At 36.5% G+C, this 14,659-nt stretch overlaps 1 protein-coding gene across 1 annotated transcript in view; it reads right to left on the bottom strand.

Moving 5' to 3' along the window:
* LOC125204209 (midasin-like) overlaps window positions 1-14,659 on the bottom strand; it is a 31,088-nt gene that overhangs the window by 3,584 nt on the left and 12,845 nt on the right. The window contains exons 32-71 of the mRNA XM_048102803.1: window positions 14,401-14,565; window positions 13,705-13,912; window positions 12,760-13,628; window positions 11,111-12,649; window positions 10,849-11,029; window positions 10,644-10,748; window positions 10,310-10,392; window positions 9,989-10,234; window positions 9,733-9,868; window positions 9,571-9,656; window positions 9,396-9,481; window positions 8,760-8,901; window positions 8,592-8,681; window positions 8,228-8,351; window positions 7,957-8,108; window positions 7,264-7,377; window positions 6,622-6,771; window positions 6,338-6,511; window positions 6,047-6,250; window positions 5,815-5,919; window positions 5,489-5,704; window positions 5,262-5,381; window positions 4,764-4,845; window positions 4,556-4,683; window positions 4,287-4,463; window positions 4,042-4,117; window positions 3,803-3,915; window positions 3,472-3,551; window positions 3,278-3,391; window positions 3,028-3,096; window positions 2,788-2,944; window positions 2,473-2,633; window positions 2,342-2,388; window positions 2,033-2,259; window positions 1,553-1,777; window positions 1,241-1,456; window positions 1,007-1,165; window positions 720-929; window positions 289-588; window positions 62-196 (exon numbers count right to left, since the gene is read on the bottom strand). Of these exons, the coding sequence (XP_047958760.1) occupies window positions 62-196; window positions 289-588; window positions 720-929; window positions 1,007-1,165; window positions 1,241-1,456; window positions 1,553-1,777; window positions 2,033-2,259; window positions 2,342-2,388; window positions 2,473-2,633; window positions 2,788-2,944; window positions 3,028-3,096; window positions 3,278-3,391; window positions 3,472-3,551; window positions 3,803-3,915; window positions 4,042-4,117; window positions 4,287-4,463; window positions 4,556-4,683; window positions 4,764-4,845; window positions 5,262-5,381; window positions 5,489-5,704; window positions 5,815-5,919; window positions 6,047-6,250; window positions 6,338-6,511; window positions 6,622-6,771; window positions 7,264-7,377; window positions 7,957-8,108; window positions 8,228-8,351; window positions 8,592-8,681; window positions 8,760-8,901; window positions 9,396-9,481; window positions 9,571-9,656; window positions 9,733-9,868; window positions 9,989-10,234; window positions 10,310-10,392; window positions 10,644-10,748; window positions 10,849-11,029; window positions 11,111-12,649; window positions 12,760-13,628; window positions 13,705-13,912; window positions 14,401-14,565 (7,971 nt within the window). The remainder of the gene's footprint in view (window positions 1-61; window positions 197-288; window positions 589-719; window positions 930-1,006; window positions 1,166-1,240; window positions 1,457-1,552; window positions 1,778-2,032; window positions 2,260-2,341; window positions 2,389-2,472; window positions 2,634-2,787; window positions 2,945-3,027; window positions 3,097-3,277; window positions 3,392-3,471; window positions 3,552-3,802; window positions 3,916-4,041; window positions 4,118-4,286; window positions 4,464-4,555; window positions 4,684-4,763; window positions 4,846-5,261; window positions 5,382-5,488; window positions 5,705-5,814; window positions 5,920-6,046; window positions 6,251-6,337; window positions 6,512-6,621; window positions 6,772-7,263; window positions 7,378-7,956; window positions 8,109-8,227; window positions 8,352-8,591; window positions 8,682-8,759; window positions 8,902-9,395; window positions 9,482-9,570; window positions 9,657-9,732; window positions 9,869-9,988; window positions 10,235-10,309; window positions 10,393-10,643; window positions 10,749-10,848; window positions 11,030-11,110; window positions 12,650-12,759; window positions 13,629-13,704; window positions 13,913-14,400; window positions 14,566-14,659) is intronic.

Here is a 14,659-nt window from a genome sequence, read left to right as displayed (position 1 = left end):
AAATACTGTCAATTTAATAAGTAAACATATTCGGGTGATATAAATGTTACGCAAGGCTTACCATGCTATGAGCGACTAGAAAATCCTGCAGAACTTTATCACCAAAAGCAAGTATCATATCCAATAGGATATGCAGTTTTCTCAACTTTGTGCAAATCGAATTTGCTTTTTCCCCAGAATAGTTGAGAAGTTCTCCCTAAGGATAAACATGATAAATATATAGAAATTAGGGTCAATTAAAATTTAAATGGAAAACAAAAAAAGGAAATTGATGGTCCATGAACTTACAGCACACTGAATTGTTCTGGTTATATCCTCATATATCAGGTCCAACTGCAGAAGTTCGATATCTTTCTCAAACATAATCTTCCACTCCATCATCTTTGTTTCTGGTTGTTCAGTTGAAGAAGAATCGCAGTTCCGAGATCCAGTGGTCTGAAGTATACCGAGGATGCGCTTATTTGTTTGCGAGAGGGCAGTTTCGAAATCCGTTTCAAGTTCATTTATATCTTTTTCACCACTAAAATCAGCAGTTTCAGATGATTTTCTTGTTTGAGAAGATAAATGGAACTCTTCAGCATCATGAGCCTGCAAAACATTACATTTTACATCGGCTCATATGAGACTTTATTATCCATAAACTGGTTTACTAAACACGTAAGATATGCAACGAATGGACTGAAAAGGTAAGATATGCGACGAATGGAAGATATCAGTACCTTCGCAAATAGATCCTGAAAATGCCCAAGAAGGATTTTGACAGCCCCGTGCCCACTGAAAACCAAGAGATCCTTCTCAAATGTATTAATTAACTTGAAGTTATCATTCACCTGCTCTTCCATTTCTCCTGTAACACCATAGCAATGCAATGCAACACCGCCTACAGTGATGTCTTTGCAACTTCCAAGAAGATGTTGATCCAGTTTATTCTGTCGGTACCACAAGCAATGTAAGATTAAAATAGCATTCAAAGTACAAGCCAAAAAATGTATGCTTCCTAGAGTACCTTAGATCTCTGAAAGTCAGGAAGGACTTTCTGAATAAATGCTCGAATCTTTTCTGCTTCGCGCTTCACAAGAGAACATGTATCCAGGTGATTGTTTACAACTTTTTGTAGCAACAAATGTTCCTCGTATAGCAAAGTGCAGAAACCATCAATGAGTTGCTGCAAAATCGGCAGAGTGGTCATCAGAGAGGACTCAATAAGGTTGACATCGAATAGTAGAGTGTTTTAATGTACCTTTTGTGACCACATGCATTTGAAAGTAGCACGCTGGTTCTTGCTAAAGTCACTAACTGTCTCCGGAGCTGAGGTGGCAGAGCTTGAGAATAAATTTGTCAAAGGCCATATGGATTGTCTCAAGTTCTTGAGATTGTCTGAGAACTTATATGCTACAACTCTTTGTTCTTGTTGTATCTCAATAAGATGATCAACGTAAGAACTGGACCTCTCAATCTACAATGCAGAGTATGTTATTGTATCAATTGCATGTAATAAATATGATTATTGTATTTCATACAATGACAGCAAGGATTTTCCTGGCAGACATACCTCAATTAGTTGAAGATCTTTATGAAAATTCAAACATATTTTCTCCAAAATCTTAAATGATGCAATGTTCTTAAAGTAGAACTTATTCACCATTCGCCATATGGCATCAAAAGAAGGATGACAGATATCAACGCTGCTTTGAATATCCTCACTTTGTCTCAGAAGTAAATGTTGCGGTTCATAAGATGGCTGGAGAAGCCAAGAATGTGATCTGTCGGATTGACCCTGCAACACAGGTACACATTGTTAACAAACTAGACGAGCTCCATGCCTAAATCTCAAATTGACTAATTAAAGGTATAGAAAATATTACTTGAATGTACCTAAAATGGAAAGTAAACCTATAATGGTGTTTTAAAAATATGACACGATTAAAATGGGCATGCAGGGGGCAGAAACAAAAAAAATCTTCTGATAGAAAAGCAATTAGAAAATTTGTACTACAAAATAAATTAATAAAATTAAAGCATAAAAGTGTACCTCGATAGGTTTTCTGTGCTTGGACAAGCCACAACTATCAAGGAGGTTTAAAAGTTCAGCGAATGCCCTCTTCTTTCCAGACTTCTTAGCTTTCTCTTCCCAAAATTCACCGCAGTGTACTAAAGTGGCGCATAATTTTTCAATTGTATACCACAACTGTTCTTTAGCTTCCGAGTAAAAGAATGAAGACTGTGGAGGTGTATCATCCTTGATGCTACCCGATATCTCTGCAATATTTAGGATCCTGTTAAATTATCAAACACTGGAAGGACAAACTATATGAGGTTATGGATAACTCAGTAAACTAACCCCCTACTATCGCCAGCCTCTTCCACCAATCAGCAAACCATGCAGAACTGTTTAAAGAAAGAAGTCGTTTTAATGTAATTCAGAACGTGAAAAAAAAAAAAAAGATGATTTAAGAGGTAAACAAAGGTTACCTGTTCTTGGCTATAGATTCAGCCTCATTACAAGCCGTATCAAGAATAGTCTTAATGACATCAAATTGGTCAAGTATGAACTTTTGGCTAGGATGGTTGCTGATCACACTTCGAGAAGATTCTTGGCCAATAAATTCCACGAGAGGTTGTTGGAGTAGATCCTATGTACAAAAGAATGATGTTAACTATGTAAGGAGTTTCCTTCTAATATCCAGTACATACGAGGAAGCAAGTATAAGATTAGGCAATGCACTGTATTTGGCCAAGTTTTATGAATCACTTGCATTTGACCACGAGAGGAGAGTATAATCTTACCATATACTTCTTTACTATCTTTCGGAGTTTCAGCCTAGTTCTTTTGAAGGTCTCAATGGCCAAATGATTATCGACCCGATCCCATCGACATAACTTTAAAAGCTCATTCAACTCTTTCTCAATGCTCTTTCTATTTTCGTCTATATGATCCAGAACCCTTTATAGCACAAACATAAAATTTTAAAACATTTAGTACGAGATTATCAAAATGGCAGGATTATTCAAAGAAGATAAACTTACCGAGGCAATAATTGCACATAAAATCCAAAAGTATTGTAGAGTATTTTCACATTCTCCTCTTGATAATGGCTGCAATGTTTACAATAGATTAGAATCTCCATGTCTAAAGTTTGTTTGGAAATCAAAATGATATCTAAAGAACTATTCAAGCAGCTGACTATTTATGTTAAAGCTTAACAGAGCACTCTATACAAAAATATTGCTCAGTCACTTTCCAATATGGAAATATTAAACCAAACTATAGACATACCTTATATAAGATCTACAGTTCAAATTGTTGCTTAGCTGTCCATGGAACGAAAGAAGCAACTGCAATTGCTTTCTAAATTCTCCAATGGTGGATGTCTTGAAGAATTCTTCTAGGCTGTAGTGATTTAGCTTCAGATATGGATCCGATAAAAACAAAGAAAGGTTAGAATGAAAGAATTATCTTGAGATGCTTGCCTTTCAATCATTGAGCTCGTATGTTGATCAACATTGTCATCAGGACCTCGTAGAAAAACAGAATATAATGGAAACCATAGCTGCAGATAAGTATGGGAATGTGTAATTAGTGATTGCAGGATAATTAAGCAAAACAACTAGTTGTACAATAACACTGGAACTATGACAACATCTTGAGTTAAATTATATAAGTGTATATCATGATATGCTACAGAACCGCTCATAAACAATCTGGTAAAATGCAAATCCAGTTTAATTGTAAAATATCATCACTAACTAGCACCAGGTTGTTTTGTAAGAGACTGATTATAGAGGGAACTTTAAAGCTTACTTTTCCAGCATTCTTCACAAAATGAGACCGAACTTCATCAAGCAATGAAGGCCAAGCTTCAAACTCCAATCTATGCCATGCAGAAACCAGTGCGAAAATAGGTTCCAATTGATCTACAAGGACAAAATATTGCAGTAAGTTTATATTGCATCAGAAAGCAAACCATGCTCAAAAGAGTTTGTGGGATAGTAATGTAGAACATTGAGAAAAGAAAACACTGGAAAAAAAAATTGGCTAACCAGATATTGGAAATTTGGCAACAGTTTCTTGGATATTTCGAATCCTGTTAATCAGAAATTCCAAAGCCGAGAGAGCCTGAAAATCATATATAAAGGGTTTCATGTATTGCAACGGGCAATTAAATGCCACAAACAAAAAAGAAAAGGGCAATTAACATATCACTTCAGAGTCCAGATAATACTATTAAATCTCAAGGTATGTCTTTAGAGAGGTTATTGTAACCTCTCTAAGTGAGATACTCTACCTTGGCGAGAGGTGTGTCAAGTGGCAGAGAAAGGATCATATCAACAACTTCAACAATTTTCATGAGAGAAAGATGATGAACAGTATGGGCATCCCATTCTTTTAGGAGGAACATAGTTCTCTGTTTAAGATGTGTAACCGGTTCCACCAATTTGGCCAGCATGGGTGAATTTGAATCCTGTTAGAAACAAAACATGGAATACACATCACTGAGCAGAGTGATAACATGATAAAAAAGAAGACAATTACTGACAACAGAACAGAAAGTGCCTTGTAGAAATTGTATGCACAAGTTGATTTGTGGAGAATGAACTTGTCATCGTGCTCCAAACAAAGGCGGAGCAAGTGTTCAGGTGCAATCTTGGCATCAAAACTTGAGGAAAATAAACCTCTCAGATCTGGAGAAGAAGTAGGTGCAAAGATTGAGTCTGAGAGATACTTGAACTATTTATAGTATGATTATGCAATAATTGATCACCTCGCGTCAACTTCATCCCCAGCATGTAAGAGTTACAAAAGGAAGACAGCCTGTCCACATCTGACACTTCAATACTGCAAGGCTGGTGGAGTTGATAGTATATATGATTAGTTACAAAAATATAAGCATGTTAATTGCTCTATCATTCACTCTCAGAAAATAAGGTATCACCAAAGATCTATCACTCTTTAGCTATTATAAGAGTATTGAAAATCAAACAAATATTTATAAACTACAAGCACTTCTGTTGTTTCATAGTTGAAAAAACAAAGCAAGAAGTTCAGTAACGGCATGGACATCACATCATATCCTGAATGAGCTCAGCCAGTGACAGAAATATAATATGAAAACATCCAGTTTTTTACAGAAGCAGTCCCAAAAGATGTGATATGGTAAGTAAGCATGCCATCCGAAACCCTTTGAGCTCATATGACAGAATTATATTTAGTTACAAATGCTTACAATTATGAGGGATAGAAGAAAAGGTTGAGAACTAACTCTTTGAATAAGGTCAATTGAACCAAATAACTGGTTGTGTATGTTGACAATGCCATCCAAATCAGATTCCTGAGCATTCCATTCTTGCTCCAAACCTTCGTCTTCCTCATTGACTCTGATCTGCAGGGCAATTAACTCGTGAGTTGATGTTCAGTGACAAACTGGCATTTTCTATGACCACCAGCATGCAGACTGGAGAGGATGGATCTCAAAAAGAGTATCATTACCTTGTCATCTAGTTCTTCTGAGAGAAGTTCCTGCCACTCAGAGAAGCTATCATTCGCAAGCAAATTTGCGCAGTTGGAAACATCAATCTCGAGAATACTCTCCATCTTAAATGTTCTAGATCTGAACTTGAACAGTTCAGATCGACCATCGTCAGTTGACTTTGCCCGATGCTTCATCCAAAGACTTGCAATTTTATGGAAGATCTCATGCAAAAGCTGATAAATCAGAGGGAAAATTTCATATTTCTGACTTCCGAGTGGGAAAATCATAGAGTGTGCAACTCATAAAACTCTGAAAATAGGACAATATCAAGTAACAACTCTACCTTAAAGGAAGAAGCGCTAAGAAATCGTGAACCAGCAATAGACTCTTTAAGTCGATCCAGAATATTGTGGTAAACAGAAACCTTAAAGGGCAAGGTCGATGCTGGCTGCAAGGTTTGACATGTGGCAAACATAATTAGTAGAAGAGAGAGAAAGTATTAGGAAATCTAGCTAAGATATAATATATTTCTCAGAAGAAGCACAAAGAACTCCAAATATGAAAGAATGACGAACCGTTGCATGAGAAGAAGTTTCTCTGGTTGAAACAGTGTCACCAGTTAACTCAACCATGTTCTGCAGTACATATAGATCTGTTTCTTCAACAATTGTTGGCCATTCAATATCATTTATGGAGAGTTGGGCTTTCCTTCCAACATCAATGGAGACTCTTTTCGATGCACAGACTCTGGGGAACCTAACAAACTTGTGAAGTGTGCTCTGTTGATGATGTAGCACCAAAAGTCAAAGGAGGAAACCATAAACAAAAACAGACTTAATTAGATGAAACAACTATCTTCTACCTACCAAAACAGATTCCATACTCTGCTCGCCATTCGGCAAATAACTTCTGCCGAGTACATCAGATACAATTAATGACAATCCTAATTTTATTTCATATATTGCAACTTGGACAGGTTCAGTAATATCAATGTAATCGGAGCATTTTGACAACTGGTAAATGAAATGTGAAGTCATATCCTGAAAATGAGAAGTACAACAATGGAAGGTTAGATTGGGTAAAACCATATTATGGACATGTCATAATCCATAAGTATAGATGACAAATAGAATTTGAACGTAAAATATACCTGCCAATTGTGCACTTGGTTAGAGACCTGTTCCACTTTCAAGCTTTTGACATTCTTGATCCATTCAACAATTGCTGTAACCGACTTAAGAAAATCGTTGCATAGATACTTCAGCTCCTTAAATTTTCCAGGATTTGGGCGGAAGACCATCTGATTCAGGAAAGATGTTATTGGGTGAGATGAGTACTTACTTATGTAGGTCCATATAGATCAAAACTTTTACAGAAGATGCAAAGATATTCCAATTTCAGAAACCATGTATACCTCTGTATATGTTATGTAAGATATCACATAGCATGATAGCAAGCTGTATATTTCAACAAAGGTGGGAAGAGAAAAAGGAGGAATCACAGTGGATACCATGGTAATTCCAACAGATACAATATGCTGGTGTGAAAATATTTTGTCCAGCTATAATCAGCATTCTGAATTTGACTTAGATATCCAAGGTTATAGCATAAGGTGTTTATTGAAGTTCCTAGTACTTTTTTCTATTTCCAATACTGTCTGTAGGATGATTTTCATATGTGAAAGCACCACAAGAGGGTAAGAGAACCCCTTCTGACAGTGTTAAAACTTTTACCCTGAAAATTAATATCAAGAAGAGACCAAATTTATGATATAGAGAGTACGGACAGGTACCTTTCTCCGGAGCATCCTCCTTTCAGCTTTAAGTTTATCTAGCATATTGATTTTGTAACTATCATCTTCCATCTGATGTGAATTTCCAGCTAAATAGATACATTCTTGTCTAACCTGTAAGACAAAATGATCAACCAGTCTGAGGAGTAGAGTTGCTAAGCATCAATAAAATTTTAAAAAAATAGCTAAGCATTATGTAGTTTCTATAAGATGTTAGAACTCTTCTTACAGAACTACAGAAGTGCCCTCAGATGTATACCACATAATAAAAGTTAACGTATTATTCAAAATTCCACATTATCTTTATCTAATGAACTCTAATGAACACAGTAATCGTCAATGAGCAATTGAGCATTCAGAATAATAATTATAAGACACGCAATCAGTTGAAGTTATGCATGTCAATTTGGAGAAGGGCTTTCAATTGCAAACGAGAGCTTTAGCCTTACAATGAGGTCTTGTATACCAAAGTATAACCTACGGTAGTTAAACCTGACTACCACACACAGTTTTGGGAATATTGACAAACGGTATCATACAACGGAAACAAACTACTTTACACAATACACACTGACAAATTAACCCAGTAAATAAATTATATAAGCAAAAGGAGAAAAGGGCTTACAGACAAGGGAAGAATATGTAAGCTTGGCTGGAGATAAAAATTAATTAATTTGAAATAAAGAGAAATACCTCAATCTCAAGCTCAAGCGATGCTATCTTTGCTGTTAGTTCTGAATACTTGATTGAGTACTTTAAAGTAGGATCCAAGTCATCACAGCGGACCAAGAGATTATACCTTAGGCCCCCAATTCGTAATAGAGAGAAACCGGCACTCAGGATATCTGCATAGATTTAATAGGGAATAAGTGATAAAAAACTGAGTATTCAGACATGAAAGAGAGTTGTGCAGAAAAGCATACAATCAATCATAAACCCAGAAAAAAGTACAGCAGGCACTAACCATCATATGGGCTCACAGCATAGAGTTCAGTAAGCAGTGGCTCAATATAAGAATTGATCAAGGATGTGAATACACGATGATTTGATGATGCCAAGAGAGAAATCAAGGCCTTCATATTTTCCATCTGTAATATTGTGAATCAAGTATTGAAAGTGTGAGGGAAGAAAGCTCGGCCATTTGTAAGTAAATCTAAGTACAAGAAGTTTGACCATAAGTAAACTTCATGAATCAAGCACAATCTCCAGAACTGAACGTTATATAAGTCAGCAATCTAAGACATTCACAACATAATTGATAATACATGCCACAAAAAAAGACTGCCAGATTATGATGGATAAATGTGAGAACAAGCAAATGTATGTACCGGGTTACTTAATTCCTGAATAGAACAAAGAGCGGTTTTTATGCTAAAATATCTTGAATCCTCAAATGACTTTTTGTGGGCGCAAATAATCTGCAAGGACAAGTAGAGAAAGAAATGTTAAATTAGAAGATTAATAATTAATTTTTTCCCCAAACCAAAAGTGAATACCTGCTGGAAGAGAGAGCGCGCAGCAGAGAGAAACATTCCACCCGAACTAATTAAATTTTCAGAACTCTGCCAAATACTGCGACAAGTGGCTCTAAGCTTGAACTTATGCAAGTGGTAATCTCTAATGGGGTCTGCATTTTTCCTGGTTTAAACAGAAAGCCAGGATTAAACAACATTTCTAAGATAAGTTCATTTTACATATAACAACCTCAAGAACTGTCATGATACCCCAGAAGGGTGGTGATCAAAATAATTCTTAAATGAGGAAAGTAGCACTTAAAATATGAACTTCTCAATGAAAACAACTTGAATGAAAAGGTTGCTTGACATATCACATTCCCACTGAAAACAACTACCATGGAGAAGACGTAACATTCTTGTAACATTGGAATCTAAACTCAATAGGTACATAAAAACATGAAAATAACTAAATGACATCTAAGCATGAGTGTTATTGCGTGCATATAATTTATAGATATGCCTATTTTGGTGTAGTCTTCTAGGATTTTATAGCCAGTCCTGGTTTTTCGGTAAATGAAACTGGTTCGTGGACAAATTATGATGCAAGTCGACCATTCATTTGATTGAAAATGAAAATTGAAAAAATAAGTGATTTACTATCTAAGTGAAACTCACAGGATCTCGTCAACCATTGTCAATTTAAGAGGCCAAAAGAGCTTCTGAGGCATTACAATATTGCACTCTTCATTCTGAGGAAGGGCCTGCAAGACGAGTGCACCACAGGTCATCTTAGTAATTGAACAAAATGTATTGTATGAAAATGTATTAAAGATTTAAGAAGTTTATGTACCTTGGCAAGAATAGGGCTGACTTCCCAGAGAGTTGCATGCCACCTAAACCACATCTCTAGAGTGAAACTAGAGATTTTTTCATTTGCTGTAGTAGAGAAGAGAAGACATCAATCTTGAGTTAAGAGTAATAACCCAATAACTAAATTATAGATCACTCCTACCTCCTTTGACTGATTCCCAGGCATCTAGGGTCCATAAAATTTTTTGGTGAGGCAAAAAGTCAATCAGAGGCCTTGCAGAATAATTCAATGAGAAACCCAAAGATGATTTTAAAAGCCCAGACAAATCTAACAAAGCCTGTCATACATGTCGAAGTTAAAAATGTTAAAAGAAATAATCATATTAAGATAAACCAACTACAAAATTGAACTTGAAATCACAGGTACACTTCATTAAAACTAAAGGAGAACCCCGTACATTGTGTTGTTCTTCCACATCAACCACAACACTCTGTGTTAGGTGTTTCAGTAGTTCCAAGTCAAGGCAAAGACTTGTCTCATCAACAATAGGCTGTGTCCTTATCCAACAATCCAAGCCGGACCTTATATGCAATATATCAGGTGTAACAGCACAACAAGCAGAACAGAGTGCGGGGAAAAGTTTAGTACTCTCCAATTTCACTTTCAACTTCTGCTTTTCAAAATCCCACCTTTCTGAAAGCATCTGAGGACCAGAAAGATCACAACAGTTCGATAAAAAGTTCTCATTAAGGTTCTAGAGATTAAAATCTGAACACACCTGATGCATTTCATCTAACTGCTGTGTAGTTTCGGAACCATTATCATCCACTTTGTCGATAATATATGTTGACATGCAAACTCCTTTAAGAAGATCAATCCAATCAAAGTAAGGTCTAATAAATAAATGTTGCGATAGTATATACAAGCAATAGTTCAAGGAGACAATGGTTTGCAATAGTCTATGACAAGATAGAAGGGTTATTCAACATTGTCCCTTATTAAAGTAAATAATAAATAAATTCAAAGGCATGCAATGTTGGAGCTGACACATTCGTCCATAAATATATTATGAAATCGAGATGCAATCATGCAGAGAAGATAAGAGAATCTACCTTGCATTGCAAGAATGCGAAGTTCGACATCAGGAAACAATATGCCATCTACCGCAACTTCATGAAATTGATTCCCTTCTATGGAGTTGATGTCAGGCAACGAGACTGTGGAGTAAAAGAATAAACAAATAAAATAAATAAAAATAAGTTAATAGTATATGTGGTTTTTAAAGACTTCAATTTATACTATGGTATATAATCATGCCTGGTTCCATAAACTTGTTAACTCTTGGCCACATTTCTTCACAAAGGTCAGCAAATTGGAACTGTTTCTGGTGTAAGTCGGCAGATGAAGGCAAAATTGGATGTCCACCATGCTTCCAAAGCAAGGATTTGCTTGAATTCAAGCATAAGGATGAGCTATTCTCAAGTTTTCTGATCTCAATCTATATGAAACAAGTTGAAAGACAGCTTACAAAGATGCAAAGAAAAAAAAATAGCAAGAGGTATTGGAAAAAAAGTTTTACCATTAGAATATTCTTTAGCTGTTCAGATTCTGCAGGACAAATATCCTTCAGTTTCACTGCATCTTTAAGCAACAACTGCCAAGAGATCACCCGTCGCTCAATCTGAGGTGGATTGATACTATTCCAGAAGAGCATGTGGTGTTCAAGGAGATCAGTATATGACCTAAAAAGCATATCAAAAGAGGGAGACTCGACAAAAATATCGAGAACTTTCTCCTCCATTCTCCGCAACGAAGTAAGAATTGGTTTAAATTGCTTAGTTTTGTGATCATGATTGTACTCATTCTCTTTGCTCCATTGTTGAAGGCTATGTCTCAATAATATTACACACTTGATCAAGTTTCTTAGGAGGATATGGTGCTGGTTCAACACATCACCAGAAGAAAACATATCAATAGAGTTAACGGAGAGTATAGGGCTGGATATTGAATTGACGTTCAATTCACTTCGAGACAAAAGCTCAGTACGCAGTTGAAATATTCTTCTCCAAATAGAATGCTTACGTTCCTCTTTCAGCAAATTCGAAAACCAACTAAAAAATGGAAGTGATGACTGCAATGCAGAACCAAACCACTCAAACCACCAAATGTAGACACAATAGTCACCACTGTCAGTAACCTGTTCCATTACCCAGTCAGCAGCAAAGTATAACTTTTGCTCCTTTTGTGATAAAACCAACGGCAACTCATTTCCAGCATTATCATTTGCAATAAAGCAATTCGTTTCCTTAGGAAACATAAATCTATGCAATGACATAGCATCCATCAGGTGAATCATCTTTGAGCCTCCTTGAGGAGGAGTTTTTACCTTAGAAACTCTCTTCAAGTTACCAATACATGAGGATGATGCAATTTCATTTCCTAATGATTCTAGATACATGATATTCTGCCTAACACAAGCATTTTTTGAGTAATAGACAAAATCACTTAATTTCAAAGGGTTCGGCCATCCTCCGGGTAAGTATAGCAAGTAATCTTCAGATGAAGTGACCTTGTAAAGTTCAGACATGGACAAATAAGAACTAGTTGCTTCAGAAACAATTTTTCTTCCTTTTTCCTCACCAAAAGATGAAAGATATGTGTGCTCCCAACTAATCTGGATGCTCCAAACTGTCTGATTTCCATTTGTAATAAGGCGCTGGAACAACTGCACCCAGCGCGAAAGTTCCAGATAAGTAATGTTTATATTAAAATGGGACCCTTCATGCTTAGCAAACAAATGAGCTTTGGCCATCATATCGACCAGCCTAGCCATGGGAATTCCAGAAAGGGCAATAAATCTCTTTATTTCTCTTAGCTCCATTTCACTATGTATTTTAGAACATATCTGGTCTGGCAGCCAATCAGGCTGCATCATATATATTTCTACCCCTCTATTTCTCATTGCTCGTGACACCTCACCATAGGTGGGATTAACAGTTAGAAACATTCTGAATTTAGGATGGGGGTGGAGAATTACTGGCTTTCCTTCTACAGTCCCACATTCATTAATGGTAATAGACCCAGATTGTTCAACCAATGAGTTGATCCTATCAAGAACCTGCAGAAAGTGAACTTTAGCAAGCATAAAATTGAAACCTAAGGATAAGAAGGTCATTGCCCCTCTCAGAACACAAGAACATGTTAAATAGAATAGTACTATTTGCATACCGTCGGATTGCAGAGGTTCGCATTTTCTAAAACAATCCATTCCCCATTTTCTATAGCCTTGATCAGTGATCCGGTGACCCATTCAAACTTCACAGACTTTTGGCTTCTGTGATGATCTTCCAACTTTCTAATCATGTCTAGAGTGCTGTCCAGATCCGCCTGAGACCAAGAAAGAGGCAATGCTTGTTTGTCAAGATCAAGCTTCAGACATTCAATAATTTCAACCAACGGTACCATAGAATCGATTGTTATTGGATCATCTGTGCGGGTTGCTAAACTATTTGTCTTAGATAAGAACGCAAGCCACCGGGAGCTAATATCCTTCCTTTGAATGAAAGCCTCAGAGGATGACTCCAGTTGCAAGTTGCAGTACTCATTCATATACCTTTCCACTCGAGCAACAACAAGATGATAGTGACGGGAGGCATTATATTGCTCAAAGGATCCAAGTATCTCAGATATATCACTTGCAGAAGAAAGATTCAATTCATTAAGTACATTTCCAGTCAGCTCGGCAAGTAGTCTTACCAGAGAAGTTTTACCAGATGCTGGAGGACCAACTAAAATGCACAACCACTGATGCTTTAGACAACGGGTAATAGCTTCTATGGAATGGCGTAAACCAGGCAAAATCTTAAGGTTGCTATTGGATGTTCCAGATGACTGAAACTGGTACCTTTCAATGGATACATCTCCGACAATCAAAGAATCGGGAGTGAGCCTAACTTTAGGGTGCAGATTAATGTATGGCTTCAATCCAAATGTTTGTTCGTACAATTTCATAACCTCTACCCGGTCAGCTGATGTGCGCATTCTTTGTAGGTAAATGGCGCTCAAGAAACTGTTAACTTTTGACTTCCCAGATGCATCTGAGATGTTCCAGTAATATTAAAAAGCAGCCGAGCAAATAATAAATTCAAACACACAGAAAGAAAAAAAAGGTACCTTCAATAATTTGGCAAGAACGAATCACATCACGGAGATTAAATTCCCAAGGTGAACCATCTTGACCAAATTTGTGATCCATCATGGTCTCTTGGTATAACATTTTGTTAAACCTAACCAACTTCAAGAGAAGAGATTTTTCGAGTGATGGAAATAGTGTACTACATATGGAAAGATAATCTTCATCAACCAGCTCATCAACATAGACCTGCATCAACACCAAGTTAAAGTAATAACTGAGAAACATAAACTTGGCACTGCCGTAGCATTGAAATGAACTTGGCATGCAGCATTTTGGAGTAGAGGAGCATTTAATTCATATTACAAAGTTTTGTCTCCATAATTTTTGCTTATCAATTTAGGAAGTAGTGTTTATTAGTGAAGAAACAAATTATGTCTTGGATAATACATGGGGAGTTGTACAGGGTGGTTTCATTTAGTAGTGCTGCTGTTATTTGGGATTTGGATAATAACAGTTCTTTAAGTACAGTAGTACAGTATTGGTATATGAAATCACAGGATTGAGAAGGAAAAATATGTAGAACTGAATAAAATATGATGCCCCATTTTAAAATAGTACTATGATAAAACTGAAAAAAAAACAGAAGATGGGATGAGACAAAACCTTCCACATGCATTACAAGTACAAGGTTCACATATATCAAGAGAGGTTTAGTGAAAGAGTGCATGCTGTACCTTAGTAAACCTGTTTAGGAAAGACTTTGGAAGTCCTTTCCGGCCACCACCTTGATAGGAAGGGTTTTGACATGCAAAAACTCTGAAAGATGACGGACACTTGAAAGAACGACCCAGCTCAGGAATAAAAACTTCGGCCCGATGGTCCAAAATTGCATTCAAACCCTGACGTTCATCACTAATAATGATTAACTCCGCGAACTAGATCCAGTAATAGTGAAGATCTTACATAAAAAAGCATTATCCAGAGTACTAGAAT

The sequence above is a fragment of the Salvia hispanica genome, chromosome 2, assembly GCF_023119035.1.
Source record: "Salvia hispanica cultivar TCC Black 2014 chromosome 2, UniMelb_Shisp_WGS_1.0, whole genome shotgun sequence".
Lineage (NCBI taxonomy): Eukaryota > Viridiplantae > Streptophyta > Magnoliopsida > Lamiales > Lamiaceae > Salvia > Salvia hispanica.
This window is presented reverse-complemented; position numbering and strand designations above follow the sequence as displayed.